This window comes from Dreissena polymorpha, chromosome 3 (assembly GCF_020536995.1).
Source record: "Dreissena polymorpha isolate Duluth1 chromosome 3, UMN_Dpol_1.0, whole genome shotgun sequence".
Lineage (NCBI taxonomy): Eukaryota > Metazoa > Mollusca > Bivalvia > Myida > Dreissenidae > Dreissena > Dreissena polymorpha.
Window position 1 is genome coordinate 60,273,315 of NC_068357.1, and position 17,467 is coordinate 60,290,781.

At 34.9% G+C, this 17,467-nt stretch overlaps 1 protein-coding gene across 10 annotated transcripts in view; it reads right to left on the reverse strand.

Moving 5' to 3' along the window:
- The window catches only part of LOC127874386 (N-acyl-phosphatidylethanolamine-hydrolyzing phospholipase D-like), a 37,358-nt gene that overhangs the window by 1,963 nt on the left and 17,928 nt on the right, over positions 1 to 17,467 (reverse strand). For 3 of the 10 annotated variants that reach the window (XM_052418676.1, XM_052418675.1, XM_052418677.1), the window contains exons 2-7: positions 16,428 to 16,795; positions 14,169 to 14,648; positions 13,778 to 13,929; positions 12,901 to 13,018; positions 6,101 to 6,257; positions 3,876 to 3,981 (exon numbers count right to left, since the gene is read on the reverse strand). In XM_052418676.1, the coding sequence (XP_052274636.1) occupies positions 3,881 to 3,981; positions 6,101 to 6,257; positions 12,901 to 13,018; positions 13,778 to 13,929; positions 14,169 to 14,648; positions 16,428 to 16,787 (1,368 nt within the window). In that variant the 5' untranslated portion in view covers positions 16,788 to 16,795 and the 3' untranslated portion in view covers positions 3,876 to 3,880. Of the gene's footprint in view, positions 1 to 3,875; positions 3,982 to 4,168; positions 4,923 to 5,059; positions 6,258 to 9,938; positions 10,054 to 12,900; positions 13,019 to 13,777; positions 13,930 to 14,168; positions 14,649 to 16,427; positions 16,797 to 17,467 lie in introns of those variants that run through there. The other 7 variants (XM_052418680.1, XM_052418674.1, XM_052418682.1 and 4 more) reach the window with 7 other exon arrangements.

Consider the following 17,467-nt stretch of genomic DNA (forward strand, 5'->3'; position numbering starts at 1 on the left):
AGTGACAACAAAAAATCCCAATTCACTGAGTCACAGGCACAGCAGCCATGCTTATCACTAAGTTCAATGACACATAGCTAAGAAATTAATGAATTGCATAGCGTGACAAAATGAGTCTTGCGCATCTACACTTCATAGTGATAACATTGCTTGGGAAATGGGAACAAACTCCACAAACTTTGACAACTTAAAGCTTCTGTAAAAAAAACTGCCAAAATCAAGGACACATAGATCAGGAACATGGGAATCAATATGCATCATAAAAGTGTACTGCACATCTACACATAATAAGGATTACATATTTTAAGTTTCAATAAGATCACTTAGGAAATGTGGACAAAGTCTGCGCCACTAACTTAACCACATGTTATGCTTCTGCTATAAAATCAGTTCAAAGGAAAACTACAAGGGAACATGTCGTTCACAGGGCATGAAAAAAAAGTGTTGCTTATTATCCCCCCGCCATAGGCGGAGGGGGGATATTGTTTTGGCATTGTCCGTCGGTCCGTCTTTCTGTCCATCCTGCCGTCCGGAGCCATATCTTGTAAGTGCTTTGGCGGATTTAATTGAAACTTGGTATGAGTATATATATGGATAATAGGATGATGCACGCCAAATGGGATTGTACACCATCTGATAATAACAAAGTAATGGCCCTTTGTATCTTGAAAAAATGCTTTTTTGTGTGTTCAAAGCCATATCTTGGAAGTGCTTTGGCAGATTTCATTGAAACTTGGTATGAGTGTCCAGAAGCATATTGGCGGGGGATATCAATTCAACGAATTTGCTTGTTTACACTTAGTGGTGATGACATTTAATTAAAATTTCAATCCGATTGCTTGAAAAATGCAAGAAGTTTGTTCTGTAATCTTAATATGTGGATAAACCAAACGACACACCAACCAACAGACAGAGTGCCTCCGATATGCCCTTCAAACTTCCTTAGTGGGGATATAAGTAACTAAATCCATCCATGTCCTGCCTGAAATACCCTCTGCATGCAGCTTCGTCAGAGGACATTATCAGTTTAGTTTTAAGAACTGGTTTTCCAACAAATCCAGCTTATTACCTTTCAGCTTATTGAATACTAATTGTATAGTTTAATAAGTTATGCCCTGAACAAAAACAGGGGCGTTGAGTATTGGTTCTTGTGCACTGCAATTTATCTAATGGCGATCTAAGTATGACATTTCAAGATGATGCCTATTATAATTTAGAAATCAAGAACTGCAAAAGACACAACATTTAAGTGTAATACATTAACAAAGAGCAATAACTCGATCACGTGGTGCAAGAGTTGTGGCTCCAGTGCATTTCACATCCTCGAATAAGATGTACCTGCACATTTAGTTTCAAGTTTAAACCTCTAATAGCATTTAAGATATTCACTGTATAACATTTAAGTATAACAAGAGGGCCATGATGGTGCTAAGCTTAGCTTTGTTAAAGAAACATCAATAGTACAACCATGTCTTTTACATCACAGCACAGTTTTGTATTACCGGTATATATATTTGTCTAATATAAACTTTAATTGCTTATTTAGTAAGAAATAAACGTATTGTTTTGTAAAATGTATTATTGTTCGACATTTCTGAAAGCAAATATGAACAGATGATGAATAAAACAGAAATACATAAAACTTAGGGTAAATTCCCAAAAACAGGACACCTGTTAGGTAGTGAAACAATTCAATGCTCCACTTGTAATTTTAACGTGTTAAAATTATCAGTATTTGACATGTTTTTCTTTACTAAGAACATAACAATGGTAGGATTTTGTAAATATTAAAATAGTTGTAAATACTGAAAACAGAATCACTGGTAAGTGTTTGAGTTGAAATTTTTGAAGATAGAATTCAATATTGCAACAAAGCCAGATACTGGTGTCCAACCCTATGAAGGATGGATTAATTAGTTTTAGAAATGATGGAAAAGAAAATAATGAAGACAACAAATACATGTTCACGCCATTAAACCAGGTCCAGCATTTTGAACAAATTTACTTAATTAAAATAATTGTGACAATCTCAACTTAGGTCTGCAGGTTACCTTAACACAAAATATCAACACATTACCTCCATCCAAACTCAAGTTATTTAAGCAGAAACAGTCTTTATTTTAAATAATAGTGTTCTTGACCTTGATCCAACTGGCTAAAATTACAATTCTGTGGTCTTCATTCAAGGAATCCAGCAAAATAATTTCAACATCAATATTCTCCTAAAGCACCGGAGCCGGTGATTTCACCGGTTACATTCTATCTACATGTCTATGAACATGGCTACTTTCCCAAAATACATGTATCAATTGAAATGGTGCAAATACAACATTTTTTTTCCTATTAGTCACCGGCTTCTTTGAAAATATAACTTGCTTCTGAATTTTTTCTGGAGAACACTGCAACACAATTGCTCCATTACAACCTTAGTGAAACCATTTATATTATTAATTTTTACAGACAGCCATCAAAACTTTTGTTATTGAACAGAAACCATAATTATTTTTTTTAGAAATATGTACCTAACCGTAACCTGCACCTGATGTGCCCCAACTTTAATCAGAGCTACATGTAGATTCTGTCCAAGCATACTATATGCAATGTTTAATCAAGATTGGTAAATGAAAACTAATTTTGTTTAACTTAAACAAGTATAACAGATCAGACAACATTTATTAGGTAAAATTTAAGATGATGTATAGGCCATCATTAAACAAATTCAGCAGTTTAGAAAGTAATGTGGTAAAAGTATTTGAGTTAGAGACAAAAAAAGATTCATTTTTCCACTTTTGTTCAATCTAGGGACATAAATCTGAAGTGCTTCAAGCCATCTGGCTGGGTATCAAAAATTGCTGTCAGTGTTCCCATATTAAGTCCTGTTTTTCAGAAAGGTGTTTAAAATGGGATTGTCTAATCTTTTTTTTATTTAAAAGTAGGCCAAGGTTAAAGCAGGGTTTGGGAGTTGGGAAAAGGATATTATAAGCAGTAATAACCCTCTCGCCAGCTGTCAATCAAGCTTACTTATCAGCCTATCAGAAACCAATGCATCTGTGCCATTTTGTTCTGAATCAAATAACAGTGGCTCGATTGATCATTGTCGGCTCGGGTACTACTTAAAATTAAACCACAATATACTCCAGGTACAGAAAATATACTCAAACGTACCAGAGAATTAGCTTTATTGGTCATTGTCCAATCTTTTTTACAAATTAATAGTGTTAATTTTTAAGTCAATATTCTGCAAAAAGGCTTCAATATTATCAAAACTTGTTCCAAAAAAAGCATGTTGAGACTAATTTTGTTCAAAGATAATTTTGTTTTGTATTTCATAGCGCATTTTACGATGTCAGATTTTGGGCGGGAATAAAACTCGGGTACAGTCTAATATTGGCCAGGTATGTTAAGTATATTTACCGTACCTAAGGTACATTGTAGTATACTTATGAGTGCCCTGGGTACTTTTAAGTAGCATCCAAGCCAACAATTACCAATCCTGCCTAACAGTTTCATAGCATTGGAATGAGCTTTAGATAAGTTAGTAGGCGTAGTGGCATTGTTCAATTGTATCAAAAGTATCCTGATGGTTTACATGTATTAACTTGCCTATTATAACACAAAGATGTTTGACATGTATGGATATTACCATTTACTTATTCTGTAAAATTTACCTAAATCATCATGGAAACATTATTTATTTACCCAAGTATTAATAAAGCAACAACAGTATTTATTTAATGCTTTGTTATATTTTTAACGCAATAATGTAGTCTTAATTATTGCCTTTTTGGGATGGGAAAACATAAACACAAGCAATTGGGGTTTGAGAGTTAGGTTAGTATACACTGTGCATTGCTAACACTTAGCAAAGCGCTTACTTCAGTCAATAAGGAAAATACATTGAAAGACGATGGGTAAATTCTGCAAAAGGGAGTTGCTCTTGATATTCACCATTCCAAGATCCAATGCTCTTGTTACATGCATCTGCAATGATTTTTAAAATGTACAGAAACAACATTTGAAGTGTATTGATGCTTACACTTACTACTGTAGTGAAAAGAAATCAAATGATTTTTGTGTACAAAAATGTGTGTGTACATGTGAATGCAGTCAGAAGTAATTGCTTATCTCAAGTAAAAAATATAATATATCAGCTATATTTAGAAACAAATACTTCTGTTATCTTTTATTAAAAGGATCTTTCACATATTTTAGCATGTATTTAATTTTTTATTAAAATTTGGGACAATTACTTCAGTGCTATGATCATAAAGAATATCAGAAGGTTCTTAAGTACATTTCAGCCTAGTTGGTATTTTACCAACCTACACAGAAATTGCAGCATGTCAGTCAATACCTTTTGCATAAAGTTGAAAAAAGAATAAACACAAAGCAAAAACTAATAGCAAATCAAAACAAACAAGGGCTGTTTGTAAAACATGCATGCCCCCCAAATGGGCTGTCAGTTGTAGTGGCAGCCATTGTGTGAATGAAGTTTCATGATCCTAGGTCTAAGCATTCTTGAGTTATTATCTGAAAACCATTTATCCGTTTCGAGTCACTGTGACCTTGACCTTTGACCTAGTGACCTGAAAATCAATAGGGGTCATCTGCCAGTCATGATTAATGTACCTATGAAGTTTCATGATCCTAGGCCTAAGCGTTCTTGAGTTATCATCCGGAAACCATTTTACTGTTTCGAGTCACTGTGACCTTGACCTTTGACCTAGTGACCTGAAAATCAATAGGGGTCATCTGCCAGTCATGATCAATGTTCCAATGAAGTTTCATGATCCTAGGCCTAAGCATTCTTGAGTTATCATACGGAAACCATTTTACTGTTTCGAGTCACTGTGACCTTGACCTTTGACCTAGTGACCACCTGAAAATCAATAGGAGTCATCTGCCAGTCATGATCAATGTTCCTATGAAGTTTCATGATCCTAGGCCTAAGCGTTCGTGAGTTATCATCCGGAAACCATTTTACTGTTTCGAGTCACTGTGACCTTTGACCTAGTGACCTAAATCAATAAGGGTCATCTTCCAGTAATGATCAATGTACCTATGAAGTTTCATGATCCTAGGCCTAAGCGTTCTTGAGATATCATCCGGAAACCATTTTACTGTTACGAGTCACTGTGACCTTGACCTTTGACCTAGTGACCTGAAAATCAATAGGGGTCATCTGCCAGTCATGATCAATGTTCCTATGAAGTTTTATGATCCTAGGCCTAAGCGTTCTTGAGTTATCATCCGGAAACCATTTAATGAACGGACCTATAGACGGACTGACCGACATGTGCAAAACAATATACCCCCTCTTCTTCAAGGGGGGCATAATAAGTGCAAAAACTCCCTTTGAATTGTTACTTAGTGACTATGGTATGTCTCAGTGAATTGAGAATTAAGAATTCATCACTCATGTCAATAAAATATTTTTCAGTATACTGTGTCATCAGAACACCATAAACAAATCTAAACACACTTATATCAAACTTTTCTTACTCTACTGTTTCCGATGCTGCCGATGCACATTTTCTCATCCACGTACCATTATTTACATTTCATTCACAGGAATAATGCTTCTGTTCTTGGTTTTTGGGTGTGCCATCTGCACCCATTTTTTATGTATGTGTTTTTTAAAAATACTACAATGTATTTAAGAGATGAACTGATAATCAATATGAAATTCTGTTAAATGAAACATAGCCACTGTTTTTGGTGAGACTATCCATTAAATATCACAGAGACTCTTGGTGAATAAAAACTGATTACATATACTAGTATAATATTATACAAACAAATATAAAGTTATTCTGATTAAAACAAGAATATAATGATACGTTAATAGCAATATTAATAATAACTTCTGTAGAAAATACATTGAGTTGTGAAATACATTTTCCTTACGACCCAGACAACTCTGTTAAAGATCTATTTTTACTGATGGGACTGCATGCTAATGACTATCAATCCAAGAGGTACTATTAAATAAGTAATAAATACTGTGATGGCCTGTTTTTCTTCCTTCCCCGAATACAAAATAAGTCAAAATTTTAGTTTTTCTTTCCCATCAAAAGAGGTTTTGATTCTTCTGACTCACTTTCTTCTTTATCAGCCTCACACTTCATAAACTTTGATTCTTCCCGCTGATCGCCAACGACCCATGTTTCTCCAATATCTACTGAAATGAATTTGCTGCAGTCCATTTCTTTTCTTTCCATAGCTTCCTTTACTAACCGTGGGGGTTCGAGAAATGGCTGAAATGAAACACACAGATTGCTGATATTTATACAAATCTAGAATGCTAATGGTGTTTGTACAACAAGAGGGCCAATGATTATAAGGTGCTCACCTGAGACTCAAAGGAGATTGACTATTCTGAGCATGTAGTGTGCACAAGGTTTCACAAAATGATTATATAGGAAACTGCCCCTACAACTGGCAGCCATGTTTTTTAACAAACCACAATCATTTTCTAACTCAGCCCAGACATATATACAATTTTTTATAAAATGAGAAAGTGTCATGTTAAGTGGGTAAAGAGAGTGTTCAGAGCATGCTTAATGAATATTGGGAAAACAATTCTGACTGTCAGAGTGTTCATAAGCTTTCTCTTTAATTTAAAGACCTAGTTTTTGACCGCAAATGATTCAGTTTTGGACTTATCCCAGATTTCATTGGGAAAACGGTTCTCACCGATGTTCATGCATTGCGTTAAATATGGCCTCTTAAGTGTTCACAAGCTATTTATTTCATTTGACTTTGTAACCTAGTTTTTGACCCCATGTAACATGGTTTCAAACTCTGCCAAGATGTCATAAGGACAGACTAATGACCAAGTTTGCAAAAGATTGGGCGATACATGTATGTTTTTCTTCAATTTAACCCACTGACCTAGTTTTTTTACGCAACTTCATGCAGTTTCAAACTCAGCCTAGATATAATTGAGAAAATGTTTCAACCAAGTTAAATGAAGATGTTAATTAAAAGAGGTCTCTGAGTGTTCACAAGCTTCTCAAAATTTCACAAATGACCTAGTTTTAACCTCACTTAAATCCCATTTTCTGACCAAATTTCATGAAATTGGGCCATAAATGTGGCCTCTGTTCACAAGCTGTTTCTTTAATTTGACTTACTGATCTAGTTTTATGCCCTTAGTGACCCAGTTTATTTTTGCAGGAAATATCCTTTGGTCATGAAGTTACATTAAGATTGGGCGATAAAGATGAACTGTACAGCTTCTTCAATTTCATTTTTAAATTTGATCTAGTGACCTAATTTTTTACCCCATGTAATACAGTTTAGACTATGGCAAAGATATGATTGTAGTTAATGTTCTCACTGAGTTTCATAAAGATTGTGCATAAACAGGGGTCTCTAAGTGTTCACAATCTGAGTTTCTCTTAAATTAAAATTGACCCAGCCATATAGTTTCTGATCCCATGTGGCCCAGTTTAAAACGGGATTAAGATATCATAGGCAGGGCCCTCAATCCATTTTAGGGGAAGCGGGTCGCTACCCTCATGAGGGGGAATTTTTGCGGCATTTCCCTTTATGGGTGATTTTTTTACTTACTCGCTCATTATTACATTTGTACATGTTTGCACTATATTCATTTCTTTTTTCATAATTAAGTATGTTTGACAAGATTAAATTGAAATTAAATTGAGATATAATAATCATGAGACACATCTTAACAAAAAAAAGTTATAAAGCTTCAATCTTAGTGTATTTCTGATTACTTTAGTTAAGAAAATAAACTTCATGGGATGTTTTTCATCAAAAACTGGTATACCCCACTGGGCCACTAAAAAATGAAAAAAAAAGAAAAACACTGATATCAGCAGAAGTTTCCATCATATAAAACAACATTATAATTGTAAATAACAAGAATGTCATGTTGACTTTACATAACCGACTCATTTCAGAGGCATGGTGAATAAGCGCCTATAAACAAACGGGTGTTGTCAATTTGTCCCCAAAGGCATTTTCTGTCAAGACTAAATTGATGCATGTATTGTTATAAGATCTAATTGAATATCTTCCATTTACATTGCAATAGAAATAATTGCATGCAAATAGTAATTGTTATAGAGCAAAAAGCGCTCAAATTCTTATTTAAGCCATGCAATGTTTGTTATGGACCTTGGTCAGTGAACTCTCCAAAATACATGTCAATTTTCAAATGAGTATCTGTTGTAGTAACATAAATATTCATATTGTATCTTATAAAGTCATGAAGTGCAAAAAGAGACACAATTTATTTGTTTGTATTTCAGCTAAATTGAAGCTGAGAGCTATGTTCCTTTGTACATTACTCACATAACCACTTCTATATAATTATAGTGTATATGCACCCTGCACACAAACTTTTACTAGAATTTTAAAAGAAAAATGTAGGCGTTTTTCTTTAAAAGGGTTGGCAAAAGTCCAACTTTTTGCGCATGGACCATGATTAACAGAAAACACTATTTGTTTAAGGTAGCGCACCCGTAACTGGCACCTTTCCAAATATAATCTAATGTTGTATTTTCTTAATCAGCATCATTTCACTGAACTACATGCACATTTTTAGGTAGGCTTTCCATGCTTTAAAAAAAATATACGGATTTTTTCAAAACCACCCCCACTCTCGGCTTTTGTCCAGTTTGTTTGCACCCCTTGGGTAAATGAAAGTTCCATAATTCATCCAGATTTCAAAATATGGGCATGCAGTTGGTGTGTACACAAGATGAAATGAGTATTCTTTTACAGACATTTATTTTTTATAACTTGCTATTTATGAAAGAGTGCCATGAAATGTAAGTGGTTTCGGACAAGTAGAACTTGGGTTGCTTAGCAACAAAGTGTCATAATATTCAAAATAGTATCATTTAAGTAATATTTTGAACTTTTTTAAATAAAAATAAAAATGCAACATGCATGATTTGTATTTTCAGCAGTAAATCACCCAATTTGGCCATAACATTGTTTTAATTTTAAAAATTGAAGAATGTGCATAAAAATTGCAATGTATTTAACAATTAACATAGCTTATATGCTATATTAAATCAAATCAAATAAGAAAAGAAATCAAAGGCGTGGCAAAAAGTATGCATTGTCAGCAGGATTCGACCTGCGCGGGAAGATCCCAAAAGATTTCTAGTCTATCGCCTTAATCCCTCGATCACGGCAACTTCACATTAGTACCTGCTTAAATTAGATATCCATCAGTGAACAGGTAAAAAGGCTCTTCAATCTTCAAAGACATAGTGGGAAATCATTACAGGTGCTCTACCTTAATGCAATCATAAGCCAAAGGTGATGACTTGGTGAATAAGTCAATGATTTAATTTACAGTCAAACTGAAAAGGAGCATAATTCTGCTAAATTTTGACAGTTATGGGATTTGGTAAAAGACCTCTAAGACCTCAATGACAGATTTAAATTAATATCTTCAGCAGATATCTTAGTCTTGAGTTTCAAAAAAACTTCAGCTTAGCTTTCCTTTGATGCATCTACAAAAAGTGTTTAACGAGATTTGTCGTATGATGTGACATATGCATTTGAATCAAATGCTTAACAATGAAACAAATATATATTACCAAACACCTTAACAAGAATCATGGGTATTGCACACAACACATTATCTTGTCTTGGAGCCAAACTATCATTAGAATAAATACTTGGACAAATATAAATGACACTTTGTTTAAAAGTATGACAATTCCTGTTTTTTCTTCTATTTCACCCAATGACCTTGCTTTTCACTAAAAATGACCTAGTTGAAAACATGACTGAGATACTGTTGGGACAAATGCGCTGAAAATGTTTCATAAAGATTGAACAGGAATGATACCTCCATAGAGTAAACATATTAAAGGTTTTTGAAAAACAACCATTGATCATCAAATTACAAAAGCTTTCGAAAACGTTCACAAGTAAATATTTATTTGTACCTCATTGGTCAATGCAAAAGCTCCCCAGTGAATCCCAACGGACATATTACTTTGAACATCCTCGTGTATCTTAACAGCCTCTACTGGATCAACATGCTGGTACTTTGTTATGTATCTGAAAACAACTCAAACTAAAATATTGCAAAACATTGTCAACTGTTTAAAACTCCTGAAGAATGCTGTAAAACACAATGCAAACCTTTCTTCTTCTATACTGCTATCTGTTTGCACAAATAAGTTTGTACCTCATTTTTATGTCATAATTCACAAGATTATTCACTTTAGCACGTACTTATTACACTGTGAAAATCACAAGGTTTTTCAAATTTGAGCAGATTTCCTTCATTGCAAATGTTCGCAAACTTTGTTACAGTAATTGCTTTTCAGCATTTACATGTGTACATAAAGAAACTGATTTTCAAAAGAATGATGTACAGTAGAAACCCTCTAAACCGGATCCTCTCTATACCGGAATCCTATCATTTTTCCCTATATAACCATGCGTAAAATATCTCCTCAAGACCGGAATCCCCTCAATTCCGAATACAGGTCATTCTTTGGATCAATATTAGGTCATTCCATAGGTAAGTGAACCTCTATAAACCACTCAGGGCCGGTTTATTGCACCTCAGACCTAGTGTCAAAAAGTTGTGAATAGCGGATTAAAGACGCGTGAAATAAATAATGGTGGTCGAAAAATAAGCAAACTGTAAAAATCGCAAAACAATTTAAAGATACTTGTCCTATGATGTACATATCGATCAATAGAGGTGTTAATACTGATTATAATTACTGATAACAAACATAGAATTCTTAAGTGTGTTTTGTTTTTGATGTAGGAAGCCGTGCTAAATTTTAATAATCTTAATGCTTTTTAAGTTTGTGTTGTTCATTACAATTGCTAATTAAGTGTCATATAAAAAGGGTGATTTGCAGAGTTCTTGAAGCAGTTGCATTTAGATATTCAAATTGGTAAATAAGATAACTAAGAGTAAAAATGTCCGAACCTCCTTCTAAGCAAAGGCACGTGGAATTGTATCTCGAAGAAAAAATCATATTGATATAAGAGTCCGAGATGTTCCCTAAACCTACACTCAAGATGCCGTTGGAGAAATATGGGGTAGGAAAGTCGACGATCGGGGATATCGTGCGAAAAGAGGTTACGTACATGTCTCATTGGGAAAACAACTTGTCACCCAACAAAAGTCGGTTCAACAATGAAATGAAATTTGAAAACATCAACAAACTTGTATGGGACTGGTTTTGTGTTGTAAGGACCAGGTCATTGCCGATCTCTGGTCCGATCACACAGGAAAAGGCACTGAGCTTTGCCAAGGAACTAGGGATTAGTGACTTCAAAGCGTCTAATGGATGGCTGTGTCGTTGGAAGACACGGTATGACATAAAGGCATTCAAAGTGTGCAGAGAGAGAGCCAGTGTGGACTTACTTGATGTGAACACCTTTAAGGACAGAATTAGTGACTTTATCGGAACGTATTCGTATGAAAACGTGTTCAATTGTGATAAGACTGGACTTTACTACCTTGCGTTACCAGACAAGACACTCTCTGCAAAGGGTTCATCGACCAGTGGAAACAAAACATCTAAAGGGCGTGTGACTGTTATGCTAGCGTGCTCAGCCACAGGCGAAAAGTTGATGACACTCGTGATAGGGAAAGTAGGCAAGCCATGTTGCTTCAAAAATGTAAAAGTGAGTGCGCTAGGTGTCCAGTACACGCACAACAAAAAGGCCTGGATGAAGAGCAAGGTGTTCAGTGACTGGATTACAAGCGTAAATGCGGACATGCGGCATCAGGGTCGTCACATACTGCTGATGTTAGACAACGCTACCTCACATGGAAAAGAAGAAGACCACCAGCTCCCTCATGTCAAAGTATAGTTTCTCCCAGCAAACACCACCAGCCACCTGCATCCGCTCGATCAAGGCATCATCCGTGCTTTCAAGGCACTCTACCGACGGCGACTACTAAAATCGCTGATCAGTAAGTTAGAAACTGTCAGCAATGTAAAAGAACTGACGAAGGAAATCTCGCTACTGGACGCCATAAAGTGGATTATAGGTGCGTGGAAAGCAGTGAAGCCAGAGACAATTGTTAAGTGCTTTGAGGGAGTCGGGTTAAAGGTTTCAAACCAGTGTGATGGCGATGATGGTAACAATGGGAGTGGGAATCATGGTGATGATGACGATGATGATGATGATGACGACGTGTGACTGGCGGTCTTGGTACTTGAGCTGGCATTGCAGATTGCAGACTTCGATGAAATCGACATCGTTATATTCCGACCGAGGACCATGATGAAAATTGGGAAGAAAATCTCGTGGAAAGCTACAAGACAAACACCATTACTAAACTAGAGACCGACGAGGCTGAATCTGAAGAGGAATCCCCCCACCCCCTGGTAGTGACATGACCTATGAAGAAGCTCTTCAGCTCCTTATCAAGCTTGCAAACTTCGCAAGTGAAAAGGACACTGAAATGTATGTTAGTGTATAAAAAATGATTAACAAGGTGGAGAAGACTATAGTGCGTGGTAGATGTTTGAAAAAACAGGTCGTTCTAACAAATGCATACATGTATACAATTGTTTGTTTTTTCAGGGTGCACTGTTTGAGTTATGTTGTAGCTAATATTGCTTCCGAATCAAGATATTAAGTGACATGTATTGTTATAATGTGATGCAGTATGAATGAATGTTATATGTAAATAAACTATTAAAATTTGCAGAAATTGTTTTTCCCACATAAGCTTTGTAATTGACCTTCTGAAAGTAAAATAGTCAATGTCCCCTCTAAACCGGAATCCTCTCTTAACCGGAATTTCCTCTCGGTCCCGGGGTTGTCCGGTTTAAAGGGGTTCCACTGTACATACTTTCATGAAAAGTTTGCATTTTCTCACACAAGAATCTTCAGGAGTATCAACTAACTACAATATGCAGGTACCTCACATGACATGGTTTTAAATGTCCCCCAATGGATGCCTATTGAACAAAGTGATTTAACATCCATGTGAATGTTCACTGCTTCTGCAGGGTCCACGTGTTGATAGGACAACGCATACCTAGAATTAAACACTGATTAATTAATAAATAATATCAAATGAATTGGCAAACAAGAAAGCAATTAAAATTTGACTTAAACCTCTTCCTTTAATGGGCATGTTTTTATTAGTTTGCTACTTCTAGAATGATAAAGATTATTGATTGCAGTTAAACAGTACAGTATATTCGTCATATCAAGGCTGCCATTTAACCAACTCACTTTTATTGGGTAATCTGTTTTACCGGTACTCAGTGCACAACTTATTAGTGTTTTGTTTCACTGATATTATAGCCAATATTTGGCTGTATTCCCAATAAACGTAATATGAAATTATTACATCCAGATTGTACATTGGACTTTCCTTAAAAGTTATGTTTCTTTTTATAAAATAAAATGATTTCTGAATGGTAGCACAAAGCTTTTGAGCATATTTCATGAAAATGACAAAAAAAGCCCTCAATATGTTCATAAGGTTTCATTAAACAAAAGAATGGGGCAGGAAAAAAAGTGGGCAGGACAGAAAAGTGGGCAAAACAGTAAAGACAAACAGTGCAGAAAAAGGCATGTATATATGCCCCCCCCCTACCCCCTTGTCAAAAAGTTGGGGCATCAAATAACAGACTACGAAAATAACTGTTGGACATTTACAAATATTTGGCAGCTGTATTAACATTGAAAATTGCAACAACGCAAGGCTTACATACCCACCAGTGTTCCCTAAAAATGCAAAAACGGTTTGATGGACTGAACAGTACCAAGTATAAAACATAAAGCAAACCTTGGTGTGTAAGCCCCGATGGGTATTCCAGCCAGGTCAAATGGTCCGTACTTCTCACCAATCTTTTTAAAAAGATTTTCATAGTATCCAGTGTCACCAGCAAAGTAGAAGGAATGCTTTGAGCTTTTCACCACCCAACTACACCAGAGGCACTGCAATGGACAACAATTACATGAGATGTTTTAATCCATTCAAAAAAATATCTTTGAGCAAAAATAAAATTTAAAACAATCTTACTTTTTAAGCTTCCAACATGGCACCTTTAAGAGATGTGGATATTACCTATAGCATTGTTATAACAAAACCATTTAGCTAAAATAAGTGTGTTCACTACTAATTTAATAACAAAATACTTTTGCTTTTAATACAAATATTGTAGTATTCATTTTACCGTATTTAAGTCGAATATACACCTCTGGCACCAGTGCTGACTTGGCGTACAAATGAATTTCACCCCATTGAATTCCACTCCATGCCACCAGTCTAGTTCAGTCAAATTTTTATCCTCAACGTCCATAGCTAGGAACCATGCCTTGGTTCCGCCAGCAACAAACCAATGCACATCCTTAAATTTTGCATTGATTTCTCTCACTGCCTTGGCCTCCAGATGGTCATAGTGGTTGTGGCTGATGATGACAGCATCAAGCTTTTCAATGTCCTTAACCTGGCAGGAAGCGTTTCTGTGTCTCTTGTAGCCAAAGGGCCAGATCGGTCCGCAAAATGAGTCCAGAACGGGGTCAGTAAGAATTGTCATGTCCTCCATCTGAACAAGCATTGTGGCATGGCCAATCCATGTGACCTGTATTTTGTCTGCAGGGGGTTGTTTGATTTTATCCATATTTGACTTGACAGGAAGTACCCTATCAAGCTCCTGAAATATTATCAAGTTTTCTTGGATAACATAAAATATAATAGAAAGACAATAAATATTGCATTTGCCTTACCCAAATCCTGATTGATGTCCCCTAATCACTATTTACTTTTTCATAGTAGTTATATACATGTAACACAAAGTCATGTTAGTGCCCTACTACACAATTAACTGGCAGACATCATTTTCAGCCATTAAGTTTATTTATCTTTTGCTGTTTTGTGATTGTTGATAAATGAAATAAATGTTCCTATGCGTGTTAAAACGCCCTTGTATGTAAATAGAGAATAAAACATCCAACTGTTTATTGTATGTAAATAGAGAATAAAACATCCAACTGTTTACAATATTCTGTCTATATCTTTAGTATTATGAGCATTTTTCCATTCATTTTTATCTCAAATGTAAGTAAGTTTTATTATTCTTACTGTAATTTTAAACACTGTTCATCAAGCCTTTTTCTGGCCATTTTGGGGAAAATGCGATTGCGGATTGGGATTTTTTGCGTGAAAAGTCCACTGCTATTGGAACAAACTACTTTCATATACATCTTTCTCAAATTATAAGAATAAAATCCTGAAACAAACTATGTATTATCTTTGTTAAATGTTATTGAAATATACTGAGATAATTTTATCATAAGACATTTCTTAAAAGAAATATGTGTATCATCCTCAAATTGAGAATTGTTCTAATTGGAATTGTGTACAATTGCTTTGAGAATGGGGCCATTAAGCGGTCATAGATAGAGCTGAAAAGGCATGTTCATGCACGTATTGACACAGTTCATTCTTTGTAGATTAAAAAAAAATCCAATTAACATCCAGTTTTTAAGTAAAATCAATTTATATGTTGCAATTTGTATCAACAAGTGTCTGTTTTACTTCATATATTAAGTTGTCTAATTAATTAATACAATAAGTAAAACTGCATAATAATATATTGTTGAAAAAAAGTTTAGTCCAAGATTGATGTCTTATTCCAACCTCACTTAATATTGTGTTTCAATATCCTGTTCAAGATTATTATTAAGACAACCTAACTATATTTTTATTTAGATTTATTATTTCAACCATCCGTGTGTGTGTTAAGATACTTGATTCACTATTTTTAATTTGAACAGATGTTATAAATGGTTTGAAGTTAATTCAAATAATACTCTTTATTATTATAATGCTTTAACCCTTTCACACTTAGAAGCAAAGTGAAAATGGCTATGTGCAAACAGCATAAAACCAGAACAGCCTGCAAGTTACTTGCAGTCTGTTGAGTTTTTATGCTGTTTGCTGCTCATCAGTATCTAAGTGTTGGAAATTAAGCCTTTTCAACTTGAATCTAGTAAGAAAGGCCTTTAATTAAAATTAACTGTTTAAGGGACTACAAATGCATCAAAATACGTATCTATGTGGTAAAGGGTTCATCTATATTCAATCTAGAACCATCTTTTTTGAAACAGTTTTTCCTGCAATGTATAAGAATGGAACTTCTGTTAAATTTCATAGAATATTAAAAGTTACTTGTATTTAATTAGCAAGTTGATATTTAGTCCATAAAATTAACAATTTGTATGGATATTCAAGTCACTCGGAACTGTTTTTTGCAGCTAAGATGCCAAACTAACACAAGTTTAAGATACTGTACTGGTTTACTGTATTACAATATGGTGATGAAGTAAAACCAAACATTATCAGCAGTATTAGGCAAATCCAGTTTTATTGAACTGGTTATGAGCATTTATTCCTGGTCATACAAAGCTATATTTAGTGGGAAAATAAATACCTCTTTGCTCGGAATGGGATGAGTCTTTTCACAAATCTTCCATTTAAGAAGATCAAGTACTCCTGGTCTTGAAAACTTTTCCCAAGGACACACATAGGAATCCCAGCAGCACCATCGTTCTCTTTTTACTTGCAAATTTTTATCAATATCATCAGGCATTGGTATTGGTTTAATATGTTTTTCTTTGACCTCATCATTTACTCTCATTGTGGGAATGTCATGTATGGTTTTGTCAGCGTCTTCTACTTTTTCTCCTTGTTCCACTTTATCTTGGCCTAGTGGTTCTTGTGGTACTGTAAAATCACCTCTCTTTACGGAATAGTTGCCTGCATCTGACATATTTTCTACAACTTCTTCCATGTGACCTGCTGAAAGGAATAAATAAACACAATAATAACCATACCAAAATCTTTTAAATCAGAAGCAGAAGTTTGACCAAATTCATTCTTGCATCATAGAAGAGGACAATAATAAGATATGAATTGTCGATCATATTCAAAATAACAGTCATCTCCATTAGTGAAAATACATAATTACTTCCTTAACTGAGCATTAACAAATAAAAAACCTTCAATAGCTTCAACAAATCTCATAGTCTCTTCAAAATCTGTAATGTGTCAATATGAAATAACCACCTGTAACTAAGTAAAGCATCCATATCTTGCCAACTAGAGCACATGCATAGGTCCCTTATCCAACAAGAGGGCCATGGGCCCTTAGGCGCTCACCTGAGAACCAAAGGAACTAAACTATTCCGGGAAGGTGGAGTTCAAAATAATAAAAGTACTTCATGAAACATAAATATTATCATAAGGTTCACAAGAAGAAATTTGCTCGCCCCTGGAAACCATGCTCTTCAGAGCACCAGAGCCATTTTCAAAGTAAATCAAGATATTATAGGAACATATGTTCTAAGCATGTTTCAGTAAAATTTAACTAAAATGAAACTTATAGAGAGTTCACAATGTTTCACTATAGCAATAAAAATTAATCTGCCACCAACCTCAGAGGCTTGCTTTTAAACAAACTGGAACTATTTT